Source organism: Schistocerca piceifrons, chromosome 4, assembly GCF_021461385.2.
Source record: "Schistocerca piceifrons isolate TAMUIC-IGC-003096 chromosome 4, iqSchPice1.1, whole genome shotgun sequence".
Classification (NCBI taxonomy): domain Eukaryota; kingdom Metazoa; phylum Arthropoda; class Insecta; order Orthoptera; family Acrididae; genus Schistocerca; species Schistocerca piceifrons.
This window is the reverse complement of record NC_060141.1, coordinates 719,923,359-719,945,510: the sequence shown is the minus strand read 5'-3', so window position 1 is coordinate 719,945,510 and position 22,152 is coordinate 719,923,359. Positions and strand designations below refer to the sequence as shown.

Sequence of the window (22,152 nt, the reverse complement as noted above, 5' to 3'; positions counted from 1 at the left end):
TATATCCACTCTTGTTCTGGACAGTTAAGCCTTCACTAGTTAATTGTTATCACTGTTTGGTTACTTTTCGGCAATACGAGGGTTTAATTAGTAGCAGAACTCACATTCGCTGGCCATATTCGTTTCTACCAACGGTCACGTGCCCCTGACCAATTTGACAACGGTTTGAGTCATTATTATAAGTGTGTACTATTAATGACTGAGAAACGACTGAATGGTAACAGTTAAAGCTTCAAGACACTTTTGGAATTGATTATCAAGTACACTATGTGATCAAAAGTATCCAGACACCCCAAAAATATACGTTCATCATATTAGGTGCATTGTGCTGCCACCTACTGCTAGGTACTCCATAACAGCGACCTCAGTAGTCATTAGACATCGTGAGAGCGCACAATGGGGCGCTCCGCTGGAACTCACGGACTTCGAACGTGGTGAGGTGATTGGGTGTCACTTGTGTCATACGTCTGTACGCGACATTTCCACACTCCTAAACATCCCTAGGTCCACTGTTTCCGATGTGATAGCGAAGTGGAAACGCGAAGGGACACGTACAGCACAAAAGCGTACAGGCCGACCTCGTCTGTTGACTGACAGAGACTGCCGACAGTTGAAGAGGGTCGTAATGCGTAATAGGCAGACATCTATCCAGAGCATCACACAGGAATTCCAGACTGCATCGGAATCCACTGCAAGTACTATGACAGTTAGGCGGGAGGTGAGAAAACTTGGATTTCACGGTCGAGCGGCTGCTCATCACTCCGGTAAATGCCAGACGACGCCTCGCTTGGTGCAAGGAGCGTAAACATTGCACGATTGAACAGTGGAAAAGCGTTGTGTGGAGTGACGAATCATGGTACACCATATGGCAATTCGATGACAGGGTGTGGATATGGCGAATGCCCGGTGAACTTTATCTGTCAGCGTGTATAATGACAAAGTAAAATTCGGAGGAGATGGTGTTATGGTGTGGTCTTGTTTTTCATGGAGGGGCCTTGCACCCCTTGTTGTTTTGCGTGGCACTATCACAGCACAGGCCTACATTGATGTTTTAAGCATCTTCTTGCTTCACACTGTTGAAAGCAATTCGAGGATGGCGATTCCATCTTTAAAGGCGATCGAGCACCTATTCATAATTCACGACCTGTGGCGCAGTGGTCACACGACAATAACATCCCTGTAATGGACTGTCCTGCACAGAGTCCTGACCTGAATCCTATGCAACACCTTTGGAATATTTTGGAACCCCGACCTCGTGCCAGGTCTCAACGACCGACATCGATACTTCTCGTCAGTGAAGAACTCCATGAAGAATGAGCTGCCATTCCCCAAGAAACTTTCCAGCACCTGATTGAACGTATGCCTGCGAGAGTGTAAGCAGTCATCAAGGCAAAGGGATGGCCAGCACGACATTGAATTCCAGCATTATCGATGAAGAGCGCCACGATCGTGTAAGTCATTTTCAGCCAGGTATCCGGATATTTTTGATCACATAGCGTATGTATACACTGCTGAAACAAAAATTCTACGTTTCATACAGGTAAGTCCATAACCAGCAATAATTCGTGCAGTTATTTTTAATTATCAGTGTAAGATACATTCTGCGTAAATCATTCACCATATCACTTCGTGTCTCCCCTGCTGTCTAGCTGCATTATATCCACTACGAGTTTCTCTGCCTCGTGATGACTGGGTGTTGTGTGATGTCCTTAGGTTAGTTAGGTTTAAGTAGTTCTAAGTTCTAGGGGACTGATGACCATAGCTCTTAAGTCCCATAGTGCTCAGAGCCACTTTTTTCCACTACGAGCTCTATGGTAACACGATTCAAAATGGTCCAAATGGCTCTAAGCACTATGGGACTTATCATCTGAGGTCATCAGTCTCCTAGACTTAGAACTAATTAAACCTAAGTAACCTAAGGACATCACACACATCCATGCCCGAGGCAGGATTTGAACCTGCGATCGTAGCGGTCGCTTGGTTCCAGACTGTAGCGCCTAGAACCACACGGCCACTCCGGCCGGCAAAGCTTCAAGCAGAGACGAAGATTTTTATGAAAGATAACCAACACATTAGTCACACGCAACAAGACGTGTACGCTGCTTTTGTTTGTGCTGACCCTAGCTGTATGATAAATAGTGCCAACTCAGTATCCACACGACAAAACAGAGTCGGGAAAAGGCAGAGGGAGGCAATAATTTTTCAAATATGGTAGGCACCGTTTCCACAGCCATCCGTAAGTCGACGAACCGGACGTCAGTCTTTGGTGAACAACCCTAATAACTGTGCCAAACACTGGGAAATTTTTGAGAGTGGGAGAGGGCGCGTATGCGGCAAAATCAACTCGGCGTGTAGCCTCTCGTGGGACACCCGTGAACTGGTCTCCAGGATACGAAGAGCAGAAAGGTTTAATGAACGGAAAATACCGATTATAACATACGCATAGTTCAGTTAAGAGTGGTGACCCGGAAGTCATTCACGAGGGATCTGCACACCAATACGCCAGGAATAGCTCTGTTGTGTCTCTCCAAACATCGGAAGAATGACACCTCTCTTCAGGTCGCCGCCATAAGCGCCAGCGATGGTCAGCCGTGGTGGGGCAGATGAGCTACCACGAAATACAGATGCTTCTGACAGAGTGCACTGCACGCGCGAAACACACGAGGCACTTGCCGCCTGGGGCAGACAGTCGACTGTGTTGGGCGCAACAGTTTCCCGGGGACTGCCAACCGCCCGGAACGCTTGCTGTGCGGTCCTGGACAGCGGGCGGCGGGGGAATTGACTGGCGCGCGTGTGCCCAGACTGCGGTCTGACCCCCTGGGAGGTGAGGCGAGGTGTCTGCTGGTCCAGACAGCGCCGGGCGCAGCAGCTGCGCCCCCAAACTGCCACTCACTCGGCGACCGCGGCCAAGCTGGTGGCTCCCGCTGGAGAGGCTGAGCCGTTTCCCAGTCGTGGGCAGCTTAGCGCCCGGAACAACGCAAACGTGGCCGTAAAGTATTTGTGAACGTAACTCGTTCACATTGGCCGCATTAGGAGTATCCGTATCTCTCTTCCTGAAAACAAATTTTTCAGATGTTGGTGATTTCCCTTTGTTACGTGGTGCTTTATGGACAAATTGTCACACGACGTATTTTGTATTGTAATGTGCACATTCTAATAGTCATGTTAGTCGATTTGTTAACGCTGCATCACAGCTGCAGATAATGTATACCTCTGCTAATGACAGGCACAACTAACTACACTACTGGCCATTAAAATTGCTACACCAAAAAGAAATGCAGATAATAAACAGGTATTCATTGGACAAATATATTACACTAGAACTGAAATGTGATTACATTTTCACGCAATTTGGGTGCATAGATCCTGAGAAATCAGTACCCAGAACAACCACCTCTGGCCGTAATAACGGCCTTGATACGCCTGGGTATTGAGTCAAACAGAGCTTGGATGGCGTTTACAAGTACAGCTGCCCGTGCAGCTTCAACACTATACCACAGTTCATCAAGAGTAGTGACTGGCGTATAGTGACGATCCAGTTACTCGGCCACCATTGACCTGACGTTTTCAATTGCTGAGAGATCTGGTGAATGTGCCGGCCAGGGCAGCAGTCGAACATTTTCCGTATTCAGAAAGGCCCGTACAGGACCTGCAACATGCGGTCGTGCGTTATCCTGCTGAAATGTAGGGTTCAGCAGGGACCGAATGAAGGGTAGAGCCGCGGGTCGTAACACATATGAAATGTAACGTCCACTGTTCGAAGTGCCGTCAATGCGAAGAAGAGGTGACCGACACGTGTAACCAATGGCACCCCATACCATCACGCCGGGTGATACGCCAGTATGACGATGACGAATACACGCTTCCAATGTGCGGATGCGACCATCATGATGCTGTAAACAGAACCTGGATTCATCCGAAAATTTAAGTTTTGTCATTCGTGCACCCATGTTCGTCGTTGAGTACACAATCTCAGGCGTTCGTGTGATGCAGCGTCAAGAGTAACCGCTGCCGTGGTCTCCGAGCTGATAGTCCATGCTGCTGCAAACGTCGTCGAACTGTTCGTGCAGATGGTTGTTGTCTTGCAATCGTCCCCACCTGTTGACTCAGGGATCGAGACGTGGATGCACGATCCGTTACAGCCATGCGGTTCAGATGCCTGTCATCTCGACTGCTAGTGATACGAGGCCGTTCGGATCCAGCACGACGTCCCGTAGTACCCTCCTGAACCCACCGATTTCATATTCTGCTAACAGTCATTGGATCTCGACCAACGCGACCAGCAATGTCGCGATACGATAAACCGAAATCGCCATAGGCTACAATCCGATCTTTATCAAAGTCGGAAACGTGATGGTACGCATTTCTCCTCCTTACACGAGGCACCAAAACAACGTTTCACCAGGCAACGCTGGTCAACTGCTGTTTGTATATAAGAAATCGGTTGGAAACTTTTCTCATGTCACCACGTTGTAGGTGTCGCCACCGCCGCCAACCTTGTGTGAATGCTCTGAAAAGCTAATCATTTGCATATCACAGCATCTTCTTCCTGTCGGTTAAATTTCGCGTCTGTAGCACGTCATCTCGGTGTTGTAGCAATTTTAATGGCCAGTATTGTACTTCAATTTTCGTTTATTACGAGAAGCGTTCAGTAAGTAATGCAACACACTTTTTCTCGGCCAAATGCGGAATTTGTTGTGGAATATCGTGGAATATTCCCGCTTCGGCGGCGCTACATGTAGCCTCAAAATGCCGTTTGTAACTGAGAAGCATTCCAAGCATACAGCTGTCATTGAGCTTCATATGGCGGAAAACCAGACTATCACAGATAGTCAGAAGCGCTGGCACAACGTTACAGGAGACCTGCCAGTGAACAAAAGCACGGTGAGTCGTTGGGCGTGGCGTCTGTCATCATCGCGACAAGGTCGCGCCAACCTGTCCGATCTCCCGCCTGCGCGCCGGCCGACCACATCTGCGACTGCCGTTCAAAATTAAATTTTCGTGTATTCCTTTTCCCTGCACTGAGATTTGCGTATTCTGATATCAAAGTAAGTTTTATGCATTTCTCAGATACCAACCAGACATAAACACGAGTTTAGAAGTTTAACATGAGAAATTTAAAGTTGTGATTCGAATCCTGGAGTTCATCTTTCTTAATCTGCAGCAAACTGTCTCTAGTGGCTGGTATGCTTATCGTTAACTTTATTCGTATTTTGTGTCCTTCCAAGTCTTTATAGCCTGGTCCACAGCAAGCAGTCCGGAATAGTGGACTGGCTAGTTACCATCTATTGCAATGTGTTTCCGAGACTATATCTACTTTTCTATTAGCTGTCTGACACTACTCTGTAGTCTCCCACAGTTCTCTTTATTGACCAGTTAAATTCAATCAGCAATCGATGTCATCGCAGTTCGTGAAGAAGAATCCGACGCCATCACGATCCAGAGAGCAGCAGGTCATCAGGTGAGGTACTTCTAGTCTGATAGTAGCGAAGACAGTGCCAGGCCGAACTTATTTATATCTTTCATTTCGATGCCTCCGAAGCCAAATGAAACGATCAAGCTTCAAGTTCCACTGCCTCCGTGGAACATTTTACCTACGGTTAATGAGAATGAGGTAAGATAAGGATCTCAGGGAGACATACAGACTCTTTTCTGTCGTTCTGTACACACAATAGAGAAGCGAGAGGCTTATAACGGTGAACAGCATTCTCCGGATGTGCTGTACAGAGGCTGGGACCCTGGTTCCTGTCATCTAGTCTAGTTCCTGTCATACGTCTTTATCATACACACATCAAAAAAAGATTTGCATCACCCCGCTTTCCAGAACACCTGAAGATAGACGTTGACTGTGGATATTGTATCACAGACACAGTTCCTTTGACTGTTCAGAGATGTCACTAAACCTGCCCAAGGACGTAAACAACGATGTATGAGCAGTTCCTATTAGACGGAGTGGTCCGACAACCCATCAGTTCCAGTCATTCCACCAGGAAGGAGGTACACGGCTCGTGTTGTCTGTATTTCAACATTGCCTAGACGGTCAATGCCGCGGTTCGATCGCGTCCGCATTGTTACTTTTTGCGATGATGGGGTCAGAACAAGGGAAGTGTCCAGGCGTCTCGGAGTGAACCAAAGTGATGTTGTTCGGACATGGAGGAGATATAGAGAGACAGGAACTGTCGATGACATGCCTCGCTCAGGCCGCCCAAGGGCTACTACTGCAGTGGATGACCGCTACCTACGGATTACGGCTCGGAGGAACTCTGAAAGCAACGTCACCATGTTGAATAATGCGTTTCGTGCAGCCACAGGACGACGTGTTACTACTCCAACTGTGCGCAATAGGCTGCAAATGCGCAACTTCAGTCCCGACGTCCATGGTGAAGTCCATCTTCGCAACCACGACACCATGCAGCACGGTACAGATTGGCGGCCCAACAACATGCCGAATGGTCTGCTCAGGACTGGCATAACATTCTCTTCACCGATGAGTGTCGCGTTTGCCTTCAACCAGACAATCGTCGAAGACGTGTTTGGAGGCAACCCGGCCAGGCTTAACGCCTTAGACACACTGTCCAGCGAGTGCAGCAAGGTGGAGGTTTCCTGATATTTTGGGGTGGTATTATGTGGGGCCGACGTACGCCGCTGGTGGTCATGGAAGGCGCCGTAACGGCTGTACGATAAGTGAATGCCACCCTCCGACCGATAGTGCAACCATATCGACAGCGAGATATTCGTCTTCACGGACGACAATTCGTGCCCTCATCGTGCACACCTTGGGAATGACTTCCTTCAGGATAACGACATCGCTCTGAGGGATCTACGCCGAATCGCCGTTGAGGACAATCTGGACCAACAGTGCCTTGATGAACTTGTCAGTAATACGCTACGACGAATACAGGCATGCGTTAATGCAAGAGGACGTGCTACTGGGTATTAGAGGTACCGGTGTGTACAGCAATCTCGACCACCACTTCTGAAGGTCTCGCTGTATGGCGGTACAACACGCTATTTCTTGTTTTCATGAGCAATAAAAAGGGCGGAAATGATGTTTACGTTGACCTCTATTCCAATGTTCTGTATAGATTCCAGAACTCTCGGAACCGAGGTGATGCAAAACTTTTTATGGTGTGTGCAGATTAGCCAAAGCAGTTCGTGAAACTTCAGTCATATGCTTTGTACACTTTTTTATGCTTCTTTACGTGTAAATTCAGCAATACGAAGTTTATGGTAGCTGTTCCTACTGAATGGAATGTGTCGTTCTCCGACTTCACTACACTGGAGTATTTTGTACGAGATTAGTTTCACAAGACGCAAATGCGACGGGAAAAAATAGGTTACACGGTATTGATGTTGCATATTACAAGATGTAGACAAGAAAATTAAATTCATCGAGGTATAAACTGAGACTACATGTGAAATGACTTGAGCTACATAGGTAAATGAAAACAACAGTTGTTATGACACGATAGAAGACCACAGGTGCTGGAGGGCTGGGTTTTCACAGATGTTTTCAGCTACTTCAGCAGATGGCACCAGATCCATCTGCTAAAGTAAGCGAAAAAATCAGTGAATACCCAGCTGTCCCGTAAATATGTTCCTCAATAGCACCAAAATAGCTGGACAAGGCTTTAACCACCTCAGAATTCATTTCTAAAGTGGCTTACAAGTCACATCTTCCTGTGCAATCTTCCAGTGGAAATTATTAGGATAAACTAGGTTGAATAGGTGACTCAATATGAAGTCTGGTTGTTGGACTAGGTGGCTGTTACACTGAGATCAATATCTTCGGCTTTCAGAGGGGGACGGACAGAGTTATTTGAGTAGACTGGGCTGCAGACTATTCAGGTGTTCTTGAGAGAGATTTGGTTTTACATGTGCCGAAATACGGAGGATGCCCTTCAATGCAGGCGTTACACTTGAGAGTGAATTTCAGATTGGGGCTGTCTCTGTGATAACGGGACCTTCAATGAGCTTAGTTCCGTGGGATTGTGCATGCAAGCGTTTTGTTGTCATTGTATTGGAGGGAGTAAAGATATCACGTGGCTTGTTCGGATCTGGAGGGTTCGCTCGAAATGAATAAAAGCTCTGCTGTCAATGAGATGGTCGATGTCAGAAGAACATTCGGTAAACCGGCGGCCAAACAAGGTGGGAGTATGGCTAAGGCGGATACTGATGGCACCGCCGATCTCCAAATCACGGTCGAATTGTACCTCTCCCACTACAACCTCCAAACCACGGTTGAATATTAAATCACCCACAGAAATCTCTTCATGATCTCACTCTCTTGATCACGGGAGTGAGGGTCGATAAGCGTCGGGTGGAAGATGGTTATCTGGAAAAGATGAGGGCTGTAAGTGTAGTGTGGGTTGCAAATCGAGGCCGTCGGCTGGGTGAATGAGTGCGGAAGTCGAGAACTTCATCTACATCTGCACTCCGCAAGCAGCCTTGGAATATGTGGGGACGGTATATTGCGGACCACTGTTACTCACCCCCTCCCCCCATTTTCTATAGTTTCGCATAAAAAGTAGTTACTGGGCTCATGAATCTCTCTGATTTTTTCTTCATGATCTTTTCACGAGATATACCTGGGACGAATCAGTATAGGACCGTACGCTCTCGGAATTTTAAGAATAAACCAAATCGTGATGCAAAAACGCCTCTCTTTAAGCGTCTGCAATTGGAGATAGGTCAGCATCTCCTTCTTTAAGTACTACGTGAACGAAACGCGTTGCTCTTCCTTGGATCTTCTCTGTTTCCTCTAGCAATTATGTCTGGTACGCACCCCAGACTGACAAGCAATATTCAAGTGTTTGTCGAATGAGAGTTTTGCAAACTGCTTCCTTTGTTGATGAACTACATTACCTGAGGATTCCTTCAATGAATCTCGGTCTGCCATATGGCTATCAGCGATTACCTTTACTTGGAGAAATGCATAGTAAACACTGCGCTGTCTTACAAAATATGTATTCACAACCGGTTTCGATCATTGATCGTTTTCACAGTGCTGCCAGAAAAATGGAAACAAAATGAAAACTGTGAAGATCAACACAAAACACATTTTCACTCAGACTTAGTAATCGGAAAAATTAAGTGTACGCACGAAAAATAGAGCGTACGACATGTGAAATTGTCACAATATTTTTCGTAAGCACACTTAATTTTTCCGACTAATAAGTCTCATGAAAAGGTAATTCGGGTTGATATTCACAGTCGTCACCTTATTTCCATTCTTTCGCCAGCACTGTGAAGATCATCAATGATCGAAACCGTTTGTGAACAAATATACTGTAAGACAGCATAGTGTTTACCATGCATTTCTTTAAGCTTATCGGTTCTGTTGACAGTCGGCTGAAAAAGAAAATTTTCAATTTGTTTTACGTCGTCGCTCCTCTTTAAATCGCTCCGTACACATACTGCTAGGTATTTTACAGAAGTAACTGCTTCCAGTGATTGTTATATGATCGTGTAAACACGCAGTAATGGTTCATTCTGTTTATGTGTACGCAAAACATTACATTTCTTTACGATGAGGATCAGTTCCCGAATCTGCACCAAGCTTCCATCCTCTGTAGGTCTTCCTGAATTCCGCCTAAATTTTCTAGCGTTGCTGCTTCTGTATATACAGTAACATCATCCCTGAAAAGCCTCATGGAACTTCAGACCTTACCCATCTGGCATTATATATATACTACTGGCCATTAAAATTGCTACACCACGAAGATGACGTGCTACAGACGCGAAATTTAACCGACAGGCAGAAGATGCTGTGATATGCCAAATGATTAGCTTTTCAGAGCATTCACACAAGGTCGGCGCCGGTGGCGACACCTACAACGTGAAGACATGAGGAAAGTTTCCAACCGATTTCTCATACACAAACAGCAGTTGACCGGCGTTGCCTGGTGAAACGTTGTTGTGATGCCTCGTGTAAGGAGGAAAAATGCGTACCATCACATTTCCGACTTTGATAAAGGTCGGATTGTAGCCTGTCGCGATTTCGGTTTATCGTATCGCGACATCGCTGCTCGCATTGGTCGAGATCTAATGACTGTTGGCAGAATATGGAATCGGTGGGTTCAGGAGGGTAATACGGAACGCCGTGCTGGATCCCAATGGCCTCGTATCACTAGCAGTCGAGATGACAGGAATCATATCCTCATGGCTGTTACGGATCGTGCAGCCACGTCTCGATCCCTGAATCAACAGAAGGCGACGTTTGCAAGACAAAAACCATCTACACGAACAGTTCGACGACGTTTGCAGCAGGTCGGAGACCATGGCTGCGGTTACCCTGGACGCAACATCACAGACAGGAGCGCCTGCGATGGTGTACTCAACGACGAACCTGGGTGCACGAATGGCAAAACGTCATTTTTTCGGATGAATCCAGGTTCCGTTTACAGCATCACGATGGTCGCATCCGTGTTTGGCGACATCGCGGTGAACACACATCAGAAGCGAGTATTCGTCATCGCCATACTGGCGTACCACCCGGCGTGATGGTATGGGGTGCTATTGGTTACACGTCTCGGTCACCTCTTGTTCGCACTGACGGCACTTTGAACAGTGGACGTTACATTTCAGAAGTGTTACGACCCGTGGCTCTACCGTTCATTCGATCCCTGCGAAACGCTACATTTCAGCAGGATAATGCACGACCGCGTGTTGCAGGTCCTGTACGGGCCTTTCTGGATACAGAAAATGTTGTACTGCCGCCCTGGCGAGCACATTCTCCAGATCTCTCAGCAACTGAAAACGTCTGGTCAATGGTGGCCGAGCAACTGGCTCGTCACAATGCGCCAGTCACTATTCTTGATGAAATGTGGTATCGTGTTGAAGCTGCATGAGCAGCTGCACCTGTACACGCCGTCCAAGATCTGTTTGACTCAATGCCCAGGCTTATCAAGGCAGTTATTACGGCCAGAGGTGGTTGTTCTGGGTACTGATTTCTCAGGATCTATGCACCAAAATTGCGTGAAAATACGAGGGATATCCACAAAGTACATTACGTTTTGGAATTAAAAATAAATAAAGTATTGGAAATTTTTTTATTATATACAGGTGAAAGCCACACTTAAATACTACTTTTCTACATAGTTGCCATTTAAATTAAGGCACTTATCGTAGCGATGGACGAGCTTGGAAATTCCTTCGTCGTAAAATTCGGCCGCCTACGCCTTCAACCACGTGGTTTATCAGTAACCCGGTAGAAATTCGATTTTTGTGGATTTCCTGGAAAGGGGCACTACAATAAACTCTCAAAGGTATTGCCAAACTCTGCACAACCTCAGAAGAGCAATACAAAACAAGAGCAGGGGAAAGTTGGGCTCAAAGACCTTGCTGATTCACGACAACTCCCGGGCCCACACGGCAAATGCCACTCGTGAAGTTCTCGAATCTTTTAAGTGGAAGTTGTTTGTTCATCCGCCGTACAGTCCCGATCTGGCACCGAGCGACTTCCACTTATTCCCAGCAATGAAGAAGTGGTTGGCTATGCAGCGTTTTGATGACGACGGACAGCTTCAAGAAGAGGTAACCACGTGGTTGAAGGCGCAGTCGGCCGAATTTTACGACGAAGGAATTTCCAAGCTCGTCCATCGGTACGATAAGTGCCTTAATTTAAATGGCAACTATGTAGAAAAGTAGTATTGAAGTGTGGCTTTCATCTGTATATAATAAAAAAAAATTCCAATACTTTATTTATTTTTAATTCCAACACGTAATGTACTTTGTGGATAGCCCTCGTATAATCACATGTCAGTTCTAGTATAATATATTTGTACAATGAATACCCGTTTATCATCTGCATTTCTCCTTGGTGTAGCATTTTATAATGCCCAGTAATTATGTGTTACAAAAAGGTACGGCCAAACTTTCAGGAAACATTCCCCACACACAAAGAAAGAAATTATGTTATATGGACATGTGTCCGGAATCGCTTACTTTCCACGTTAGAGCTCATTTTATTACTTCTCTTCAAATCACATTAATCATGGAATGGAAACACACAGCAACAGAACTTACCAGTGTGACTTCAAACACTTTGTTACAGGAAATGTTCAAAATGTCCTCCGTTAGCATGCATCCACCCTCCGTCGCATGGAATCCCTGAAGCGCTGATCCAGCCCTGGAGAATGGCGTATTGTATCACAGCCGTCCACAATACGAGCACGAAGAGTCTCTACATTTGGTACCGGGGTTGCGTAGACAAGAGCTTTCAAATGCCCCCATAAATGAAAGTCAAGAGGGTTGAGGCCAGGAGAGCGTGAAGGCCATGGAATTGGTCTGCCTCTACCAATCCATCGGTCACCGAATCTGTTGTTGAGAAGCGTACGAACACTTCGACTGAAATGTGCAGGAGCTCCATCGTTCATGCACCACATGTTGTGTCGTACTTGTAAAGGCACATGTTCTAGCAGCACAGGTAGAGTATCCCGCATGAAATCATGATAACGTGCTCCATTGAGCGTAGGTGGAAGAACATGGGGCCCAATCAAGACATTACCAACAATGCTTGCCCAAACGTTCACAGAAAATCTGTGTTGATGACGTGATTGCACAATTGCGTGCGGATTCTCGGCAGCCCACACATGTTGATTATGAAAATTTTCAATTTGATCACGTTGGAATGAAGCCTCATCCGTAAAGAGAACATTTGCACTGAAATGAGGATTGACACATTTTTGGATGAACCATTCGCAGAAGTGTACCCGTGGAGGCCAATCAGCTGCTGATAGTGCCTGCACACGCTGTACATGGTACGGAAACAACTGGTTCTCCCGTAGCACTCTCCATACAGTGACGTGGGCAACGTTACCTTGTACAGCAGCAACTTCTCTGACGCTGACATTAGGGTTATCGTCAATTGCACGAAGAATTGCCTCGTCCATTGCAGGTGTCCTCGTCGTTCTAGGTCTTCCCCAGTCGCGAGTCATAGGCTGGAATGTTCCGTGCTCCCTAAGACGCCGACCAATTGCTTCGAACGTCTTCCTGTCGGGACACCTTCGTTCTGGAAATCTGTCTCGATACAAACGTACCGCGCCACGGCTATTGCCCCGTGCTAATCCATACATCAAATGGGCATCTGCCAACTCTGCATTTGTAAACATTGCACTGACTGCAAAACCACGTTCGTGATGAACACTAACCTGTTGATGCTACGTAGTGTTGGTCTTGATGCTCGTACTGTAGAGCAATGAGTCGCATGGCAACACAAGCACCGAAGTCAACGTTACCTTCCTTCAATTGGGCCAACTGGCGGTGAATCGAGGGAGTACAGTAGACAGTACATACTGACGAAACTAAAATGAGCTCTAACATGTATCAATGTAGGGCTGGGGCCCATGAATGTACATATTTGGAAACATTCTAAAACGAAAGCATATGTGTTTTTTAAAACAAACTTATGTTTTTTCAAATGGACCTCCTATATTTTTTCTTCAGCAATCCATGGCATGACACAGCACATACACAATGGCGTTGATTGCATCGCAATATTCCCATTACATCCCGAGATATTGAGACGCGAAGTTGACGCTTGAAACATCCGACATGCGCTGCTAGCGCACGTCCTGAGGCTCAGGCGTGAACCCCATTCTGCCCGTAATCGCGATGTGATTGACATGTGTAATCACACTTCCGTACTTATCAAGAGGTCCGAAACGAATAATACGGTCTGCTGCCATCAACTCTCATAAGCACATAATGGTTTCCCTCTTGCACGTTTTACGTATCTACGTACACAATATGAACCAGTACCGATCGATGTACACCCGTCAGGTTGTCTTATTCATCCTGCACACCCAAAATAAGGTTTATCTAATGCGTTATATGACCCATTGTGCCTGTCGCGCAGGGCCTGGCTCTACCTAGTCAAGTGTCCAACGTAGTTCCTACTACTGCCACAGTTACCACTTCGCCTTGTTTATGATTTGCGACCCATGCAAACTACTGTACTCCACCACCCTCCGAGCATCCCGTTTGTTGTTGCTTTGACGTGCAGTACACCGCTTGCCATTGTAGTCGTGCATCAGAGTAATCTAGTAACGGCACGGATGTAGTACACATTGTGAACAAACGTTGTGTTGTAGAACTTATACTGTACAGTATAATGTACACACATGAAGATATGGTAGAAATGCTGGTGATCTATGGAGAATGTACGTTGACGGGAAATACGTTATGAGATTGCTTGTTTGTTGATAGTACTGTTAGCGAACATTATGATTATTAAGTTAATATGTCTGTTTTCTACCCTACTCTACATACCTGTATTGTACCCTGTTGTAGGTGGACGAAATGCTGTGCAGGCAGAACGACTGTACAGAAGACGATTCCCTGACAAGCCATCGCCTTCGCGCCGGATGTTTGGTCGTCTCACATCTCGTCTACGTGAAACGGGAAGCTTAAATCCAAGACCTCGACATCGTCCTAGAACACGCACAGATGGACGTGCTGAAGTTGCTGTGCTCGCTACCATAGCTATGAATCCTCAAATCAGCACACGTCAAATTGTACGTGAAGTTGGTGTGTCGAAATCAAGTGCACGGCGTATTCTTAAACGTAATAAATTTCATCTTTACCATGTTCATTTACACCAGGATCTTCATGGAATTGACTTCCGCAATAGGGTAACATTTTGTCGGAGGGCTCAGCAAAAACTTCTGACTATTCCAAATTTTTTTGCAGTTGTGCTCTTTACCGACGAGGCATCATTCTCCAACAAAGGAATTGTCAATATGAGGAATATGCATTATTGGTCCGCAGACAATCCAAAATGGATCCGTCAGGTAGAGAATCAACGTCCGTGGAAAGTTAATGTTTGGTGTGGGACTATTGGAGATACCATTATCGGACCTTTCTTTATAAATGGCATCCAAAATGGCAGACAATACTCCAGATTTATACGACACAATCTTCCTGTTCTCTTGGACACCGTACCTCTGAACCGGAGAATGGTCATGTGGTATCAGCATGACGGATGCCCTGCACATAACGCCTTACGAGCACGACGACTTCTGAACCGTAAGTTCCCTGGTAGGTGGATTGGACGAGGTGGCGCAGTTAGGTGGCCTGCCATATCTCCGGACCTTACACCGCTGGATTATTTTCTTTGGGGAGCAGTGAAGGATGCTGTTTACCAACATGAACCAACAACACCAGATGACATGAAGCAACGCATTATTGATGCTCGTACAGCCATCAAAGAGGAAACAGTAGCACGAAATAGGGCATCCTTCATCCGCAGAGTGACCCTATGTATGCAAGCCAATGGGCATCACTTTGAGCATGAGATGTGAACGCTTTGTTTAGTATGTAGTGCTGGTATCACAGTGGAAGTTTCTACAAAGGACCATTTTACCCAGTGATGTTAAGAAACATTTGCTTGCAACAATTTGTCATTTAACGCATTAGATAAACATAACATTGATTATTATGTGATAATAAAACTAATTGGTTAAACATGTTTACATTCATCTTCTATGTCCTACCTGAACTTCCCAAATCAAAACATTTTTACCTAAACAACGGTAAAACTTTTAGTCCACTTGCTCGTTTCACTAAAACCATCAACACGAATTTTACTATTACGAGTGAATGATTAACTGTCACTTGCGCTAGATCTACAGTAAAGTAAAGTTTCAACGTTGAACGGCAATACCTTTTTAGTAACGGATTAACGATAAGCGAAGCTAACTTTGTGACTATCGTTGCGGTACACAGATATGTTACAAAACCGCATCACCCCTAGCCTATGCGACAAATACCTGCTGGAATGTACGACGTTAATGCAGGATGGCAGCAGACCGTATTATTCGTTTCGGACCTCTTGATAACTATGGAGTGTGATTACGCATGTCAATCACATCGCGATTATGGGCAGCATGGGGTTCACGCCTGAGCCTCAGGACGTGCGATAGCAGCGCATGTCGGGTGTTTCAAGCGTCAACTTCGCGTCTTAATATCTCGGGATGTAATGGGAATATTGCGATGCAATCAACGCCATTGTGTATGTGATTTGTCATGCTATGGATCGCTGAAGAAAAAATATAGGAGGTCCATTTAAAAAAACATAAGTTTGTGTTAAAAAACACATATGCTTTCGTTTTAGAATGTTTCCAAGTATGTACATTCATGGGCCCCAGCCCTACATTGATACCGGTGAAAGTCGTTTTCCAATAACTGTTATTGTTCCAGAGATATTTTGGGTGGACAAGATAGCTGGGACATCCTGTATATATGTACCAGGTGATCAAAAAGTCAGTATAAATTTGAAAACTGAATAAATCACGGAATAATGTAGATAGAGAGGTACAAATTGACACACATGCTTGGAATGACATGGGGTGTTATTAGAACAAAAACAAATAAAAAAAATACAAACGTTCAAAAAAATGTCCGTCAGATGGCGCTTCATATGATCAGAATAGCAATATTTAGCATAACAAAGTAAGGCAAAGCAAAGATGATGTTCTTTATAGGAAATGCTCAATATGTCCACCATCATTCCTCAACAATAGCTGTAGTGGAGGAATTATGTTGTGAACAACACTGTAAAGCATGTCCGGAGTTATGGCGAGGCATTGGCGTCGGATGTTGTCTTTCAGCATTCCTAAAGATGTCGGTCGATCACGATACACTTTCATGACGAAAGTGGCGGCTGAGCACACGATCATCACCAAACGACGCGCGCAAGAGATCTTTCACGTGTCTAGAAATACTTTTTTTTGTTCTCATAAAACTATAACACTCCTCTGGGACAAGCCCGAAGTTACTTTTACGTCCGAGGATTTGTCTCCGTCCAAAAAGACATGCTGTGTTCTGTTTGGTAGAAACTCTTCAGTCCAATCAAAGAGCTGGTCTGATATTCCGCACGCTCGTGTCTTGTTCATCAGGGGCAGTGCGTAACTGTGTCGAACGGCCTCCGAGATCGAGGAACACGACATCAACCCATCTACTGATTTTTGGGCCTCGTGGAGCTGTGTTGCATACGATCTTTGTTTTCGCAACCAAATGTTGATTTCTACAGAGGACGTTTTCCGTCTCCCAAAACAACACAATAAGCGAGCGTGATCCATGGTCAAAAATTATACAAAAGACTGACGTCAGAGATATAGGCCTATAGTTTCATGCGTCTACGGGATGACCCTTCATGAAAAAGGGAATGGCCATCCCTACTTTGCAATCGTTAGAAGCGGTTCGGTCGTCCAAAGACTTACGGTGCACCGCTGCTAGAAAAGGAGTAAGTTCTTGGGCGTATCGGTATCCTGTCAATTTCAGCGGCCTTTTCTCTGTTGAAAATTACATTTGCTTTTCTATCCAACGCCGACTCATTTCGATATTGTTCGTTTTCTAGAAAAAACGTTTAGTATTTCGGCCTTTTTTGTGTCATCCTCCATTTTAGCGTCGTTGTGATCACAGAGTGTCTGAAGGAATAGCTTCGATCCGCTTACTTATTTAATGTTAGACCAAAACTCAAAATTTTCTGTCAAGATCTAGAATGAATTGTGGGTTTAAAAACTTGTAACTATCTCAAAAATAGCACAGAAATGAGACTCCATTGCAGGTTCACATACGTCAAAATCAAGCTGCGTTCTTCTCATATGGTATTTGCCGTGTTGTGTGCTGCGCCTAGTGTGAGGTCATCCACATGAGTGCTAAAAGGAACTCGTTAAACGTCGGTTACACGATAAATCAGTCTAATCTAAAAGCCATAAACAGAAATAAATACCTAGGCATTACAATTACGAACAACTTAAATTGGAAGGAACACATAGAAAATATTGTGGGGAAGGCTAACCAAAGACTGCGTTTTATTGGCAGGACACTTAGAAAATGTAACAGACCTACTAAGAAGACTGCCCACACTACGCTTGTCCGTTCTCTTTTAGAATACTGCTGCGCGATGTGGGGTCCTTACCAGATAGGACGGACGGAGTACATCGAAAAAGTTCAAAGAAAGGCAGCACGTTTTGTATTATCGCGAAATATGAGAGTGTCACAGAAATGATACAGGTTTTGGGCTGGACATCAGTAAAAGAAAGACGTTTTTCGTTGCGACGTTATCTTCTCACGAAATTCCAATCACCAACTTTCTCCTCCGAATGCGAAAATACGAGGCCTGTTCAGAAAGTAAGCCCCGATTGATTGCCAAATTGAAACCACAGTGAACATCAGAAATGTTTTACTTCTAACAATTAGCTACACCTTTCAGCTACTACTCTACGTAGTCGCCGTTCTGACTTAGACTTTTGTCATAGCGTTGTACCAACTTTTCAATAGCCTCATCATAGAAGGCAGCCGCCACTGCTTTCCGCCAATTCTCCACGCTGGCCTACACCTCGTTGTCTGTGTCAAAATGTTGTCTTCAAGGACAGCGGTTCATGTGACCAGAGATGAAACTCAGGGAGAGACAATTGCGGACTGTATTGTGGGTAATCTCACATTTCCATTTGAAAACGATACAGGAGCATCTTCATTGCCCCTGCAGAATGCGGCTGAGAATTGTCTTGAAGAAGAAACAGCACGACAGTTATGTAATGTTAGCTGCATAGCTTCAGGCGAAATTTCTCACCAGGCCCTCGTACTTGGCGGCAGACACTATTTTCTAGACATCTTTACGCACTCACTGCGAGCTCAGAAATGAGAAGAGCGACGTGATGCTAACTGAGGTTATACTAGAGACACTACCGAACACATCTGTGCAAAGCTTTATCGGATTTTCATAGTCGTTTCCATTTCGCGACCGATCGGAGCTTACTTTCTGAACGCCCCTCGTATTTTGTTGACACCTACCTATATAGGGAGGAACGATCACCACGATAAAATAAGGGAAAGATTTAGATGTTCATTCTTTCCGCGAGCTATACGAGATTGTAATAATACAGAAATGTGAAGGTGGTTCGATGAACCCTCTGCCAGGCACGTAAACGTGATTTGCAAAGTATCCATTTAGATGAAGATGTAGATATGGTTGGCCCAATACGCACCTGGAAGATGCGCTCGACCTTGTCGTTGACGGTGGCGTCGTCGGCCGAGGGCTCGACCAGGCGCCCCGTCAGCTCGTAGATGGCGGTGACGATGTCGGTCATCTCGTCGCGCGTGATGCAGCCGTCGCCGTTGATGTCGTACAGCGAGAACGTCCAGCGCAGCTTCTCGTCCAGCGTGCCGCGCGACAGAATGCTCAGCCCCACCACGAAGTCCTGCAGCCAGCAAACAGCGCGGTCACGCGTCTCGCACACACTGGCAATAGGCGAAAATAAAAGCATGAAACTCAAAAATGTTGAAAGAAACGGTCAAATGTTTTGTGAAATGATTTGTCTAAAAGCACGAAATAAAATAAATTAGACAACATTTGACGCATCTCATTTGCTGTACATGATTACCACCATCTTTCAAAGGTACGTCAAATGTTTCTCTTATCTATTCTACTAACTACTTTTATACAAATCATTTCACAAAACATCGGACAGATTTTTTTTTATTTTTCGTTTCTTTCCAAGTTTTGTTCAGAACGCATGATCTAACTGATACTCCCTTAGTTTCCTAGCGTCTTCTCGAAATCCTAAATTTAGTGCTCGATTTCAAATAAACTATTTTGACAGTCAAACCAATGTAGATTTTTATGCACAATATAACTAGGCTTTGGAAAGAGAAACTTTTTTACACCTCATTTGTTTTCCCAGTGTCTGCTGTTCTCTAGATGTCCTAAATTTAATACGTGATTCGAAGGCTGCCATTTTAAAAATCAAGTATTTCACGTATTCAACTTTCTTTACGCAAAATAGATACATACTTGGAAAAATGTGTCGCATTGAAGGGTAAATCTGTAAACGAGGATTCAAATTGTGACAAAGCTTTTTGGATAGCATGACTACTTCGATGTGATAATTGAAATTTCAAGACCTTCCTCCGCACGCGGCAGTAAGTAACATGTTGGCTAACTCACATGGGAACTGGCATTCTCTGATATATTAATAGTATGCCTCTCCACGAAGAAAGGCGACTCTCTTCTGTCACCTGTCACTAAAGTTGATAACATTTCACCACTCTCTGGCGCTGATTAAAAGACCCTGTCACGAAACGAGAAACCCTTCAGAAATGGCTCTGAGCACTATGGGACTTAACTTCTGAGGTCATCAGTCCCCTAGAACTTAGAACTACTTAAACCTAACTGACCTAAAGAAATTACACACATCCGTTCCCGAGGCACGATTCGAACCTGCGACCGTAGCGGTCGCACGGTTCCAAACTGTAGCGCCTAGAACCGCTCGGCCACTCCGTCCGGCAGAAACCCTTCTCTCAACTTTTTCTTTATTGGATGTTTTTGGTTTGATGTACCTGTCACTGTTTCTTCGCCTGCATCGATCTCTTCATCCTAACGTACCAAATACACAAAACGTCCTCACTTACTTGTTGCGTTATCCCAGTCTCTGAGTCCGCAGCTCATGGTCGTACGGTAGCGTTCCCGCTTCCCGCGCCCGGGTTCCCGGGTTCGATTCCCGGCGGGGTCAGGGATTTTCTCTGCCTCGTGATGACTGGGTGTTGTGTGCTGTCCTTAGGTTAGTTAAGTTTAAGGAGTTCTAAGCTCTAGGGGACTGATGACCATAGATGTTAAGTCCCATAGTGCTAAGAGCCATATGAACTCAGTCTCTGGCTTTCAGTACATTTATGCGCTCGACGGCTCCCTCCATAACTATTCTGTGCAACATAAAGAAAGCATCGCCTTTTCGAAGCCCTGTATATGTCAAATATGTCTTCTGTTCCGACGCATATGTTTGAAATTTGACTGAATGGTTCCTCCAGGGTTTCCCCCCCCCCCCCCCCCCCCCCCCTCTGCGATGGTGCAAAGGCATGCGGCGTCGGCTTTAGCCTCAGCGATGCTGCCAACAGCCAGGTGTCGACACATGCGAAAGAAAAGCTGGGGCTCAGAATCTCTTATGAGGTGCGAGATGGGTTAACGATGTCCCATTGGCACCAAATTTCACTACAATTCTGTCCAACACCACCGTGGACGTCTCGACCATGGGGAGGTCGCACCGCCGCTCAAATGTGTGTGAAATCTTATGGGACTTAACTGCTAAGGTCATCAGTCCCTAAGCTTACACATTACTTAACCTAAATTATCCTAAGGAGAAACACACACACCCATGCCCGAGGGAGGACTCGAACCTCCGCAGGGACAAGCCACACAGTCCATGACTGCAGCGCCCGAGACCGCTCGGGTAATCCCGCGCGGCGCACCGCCGCTCAGAATCGACAAGAAAGACCTCAGGAGGTGGCATAAACGGCGTCAATAAACCCACCCTTTCACCTAGGGCGTTGAAGCTCACTCATTTCGAGGTCGAAAGCAGGGATTGCAGTGCGATGAGCAGTAGTACGACGTTGTTGACGACACTGATGACACCACCCGCATGATTCAGCTCTTCTCTTAGGACACCGTGAGCCTGTAACGCCACTGGTCGCACCCCTTTGGAGTGTAGAGCGGCCACAGTTATTGCTCTGGTGAACAGAGTGGAACCACTATGGACTGTACAAACCCATTCGACGAAAAATGAAATTGAGCCGTAGCAGCATAGTGTTTTATGCTTTCTCAGACCTCCTATTTCGCGCCCTTCTACGTGTTTAATGGGTAGAGGGGGAAGTGGGTGCGCCATTGACACACTCGTTAATGAAAGGGCAACGGCCATACCCTCGATGCCATCTGCACTCCTTTTTTTAGCACTTTAAAAATTGTTCCTGTACAGAGACAGCCACTGCCTGATTCGTAGGCGCCACTGTGACAGGTATTACTTTCGACACCCCTTAGGTTCTACATGGGTCCAACAGGCCTTTGTTATACCACCCCCTGATGTCTCCCCTAGTCGATTCTAAGCGGTGGTATGTGTGCGATATTCTCCTTAGTCACTCATGAGAAAACCTCGTTATTTCAATGCTGGGCGTCACGGTTCCGACCTCCGTCGCAGAGGAGACAAGGGACGAAATGTTGGTAAGAAGGGATGTGACGACCTTTTCAGCGTTTGAGATGTCTTTGATAGCGTTGGGCAGAATTGTGGTGAAATTGGGTGCCAATGTGACATCACTGACCCACATGACAGCTCACGTGAACTTCTGAGCTGTGGTCTTCCTTTCGCATGTGTCGACACCTCG

The 22,152-nt window shown here is 45.7% G+C and overlaps 1 protein-coding gene across 1 annotated transcript in view; it reads right to left on the bottom strand.

The window, feature by feature from the left end:
* The window catches only part of LOC124796131 (zinc finger protein ZIC 5), a 393,014-nt gene that overhangs the window by 9,672 nt on the left and 361,190 nt on the right, over positions 1-22,152 (bottom strand). The window contains exon 6 of the mRNA XM_047260223.1: positions 18,993-19,205. Coding sequence (XP_047116179.1) covers positions 18,993-19,205 — 213 coding nt within the window. The remainder of the gene's footprint in view (positions 1-18,992; positions 19,206-22,152) is intronic.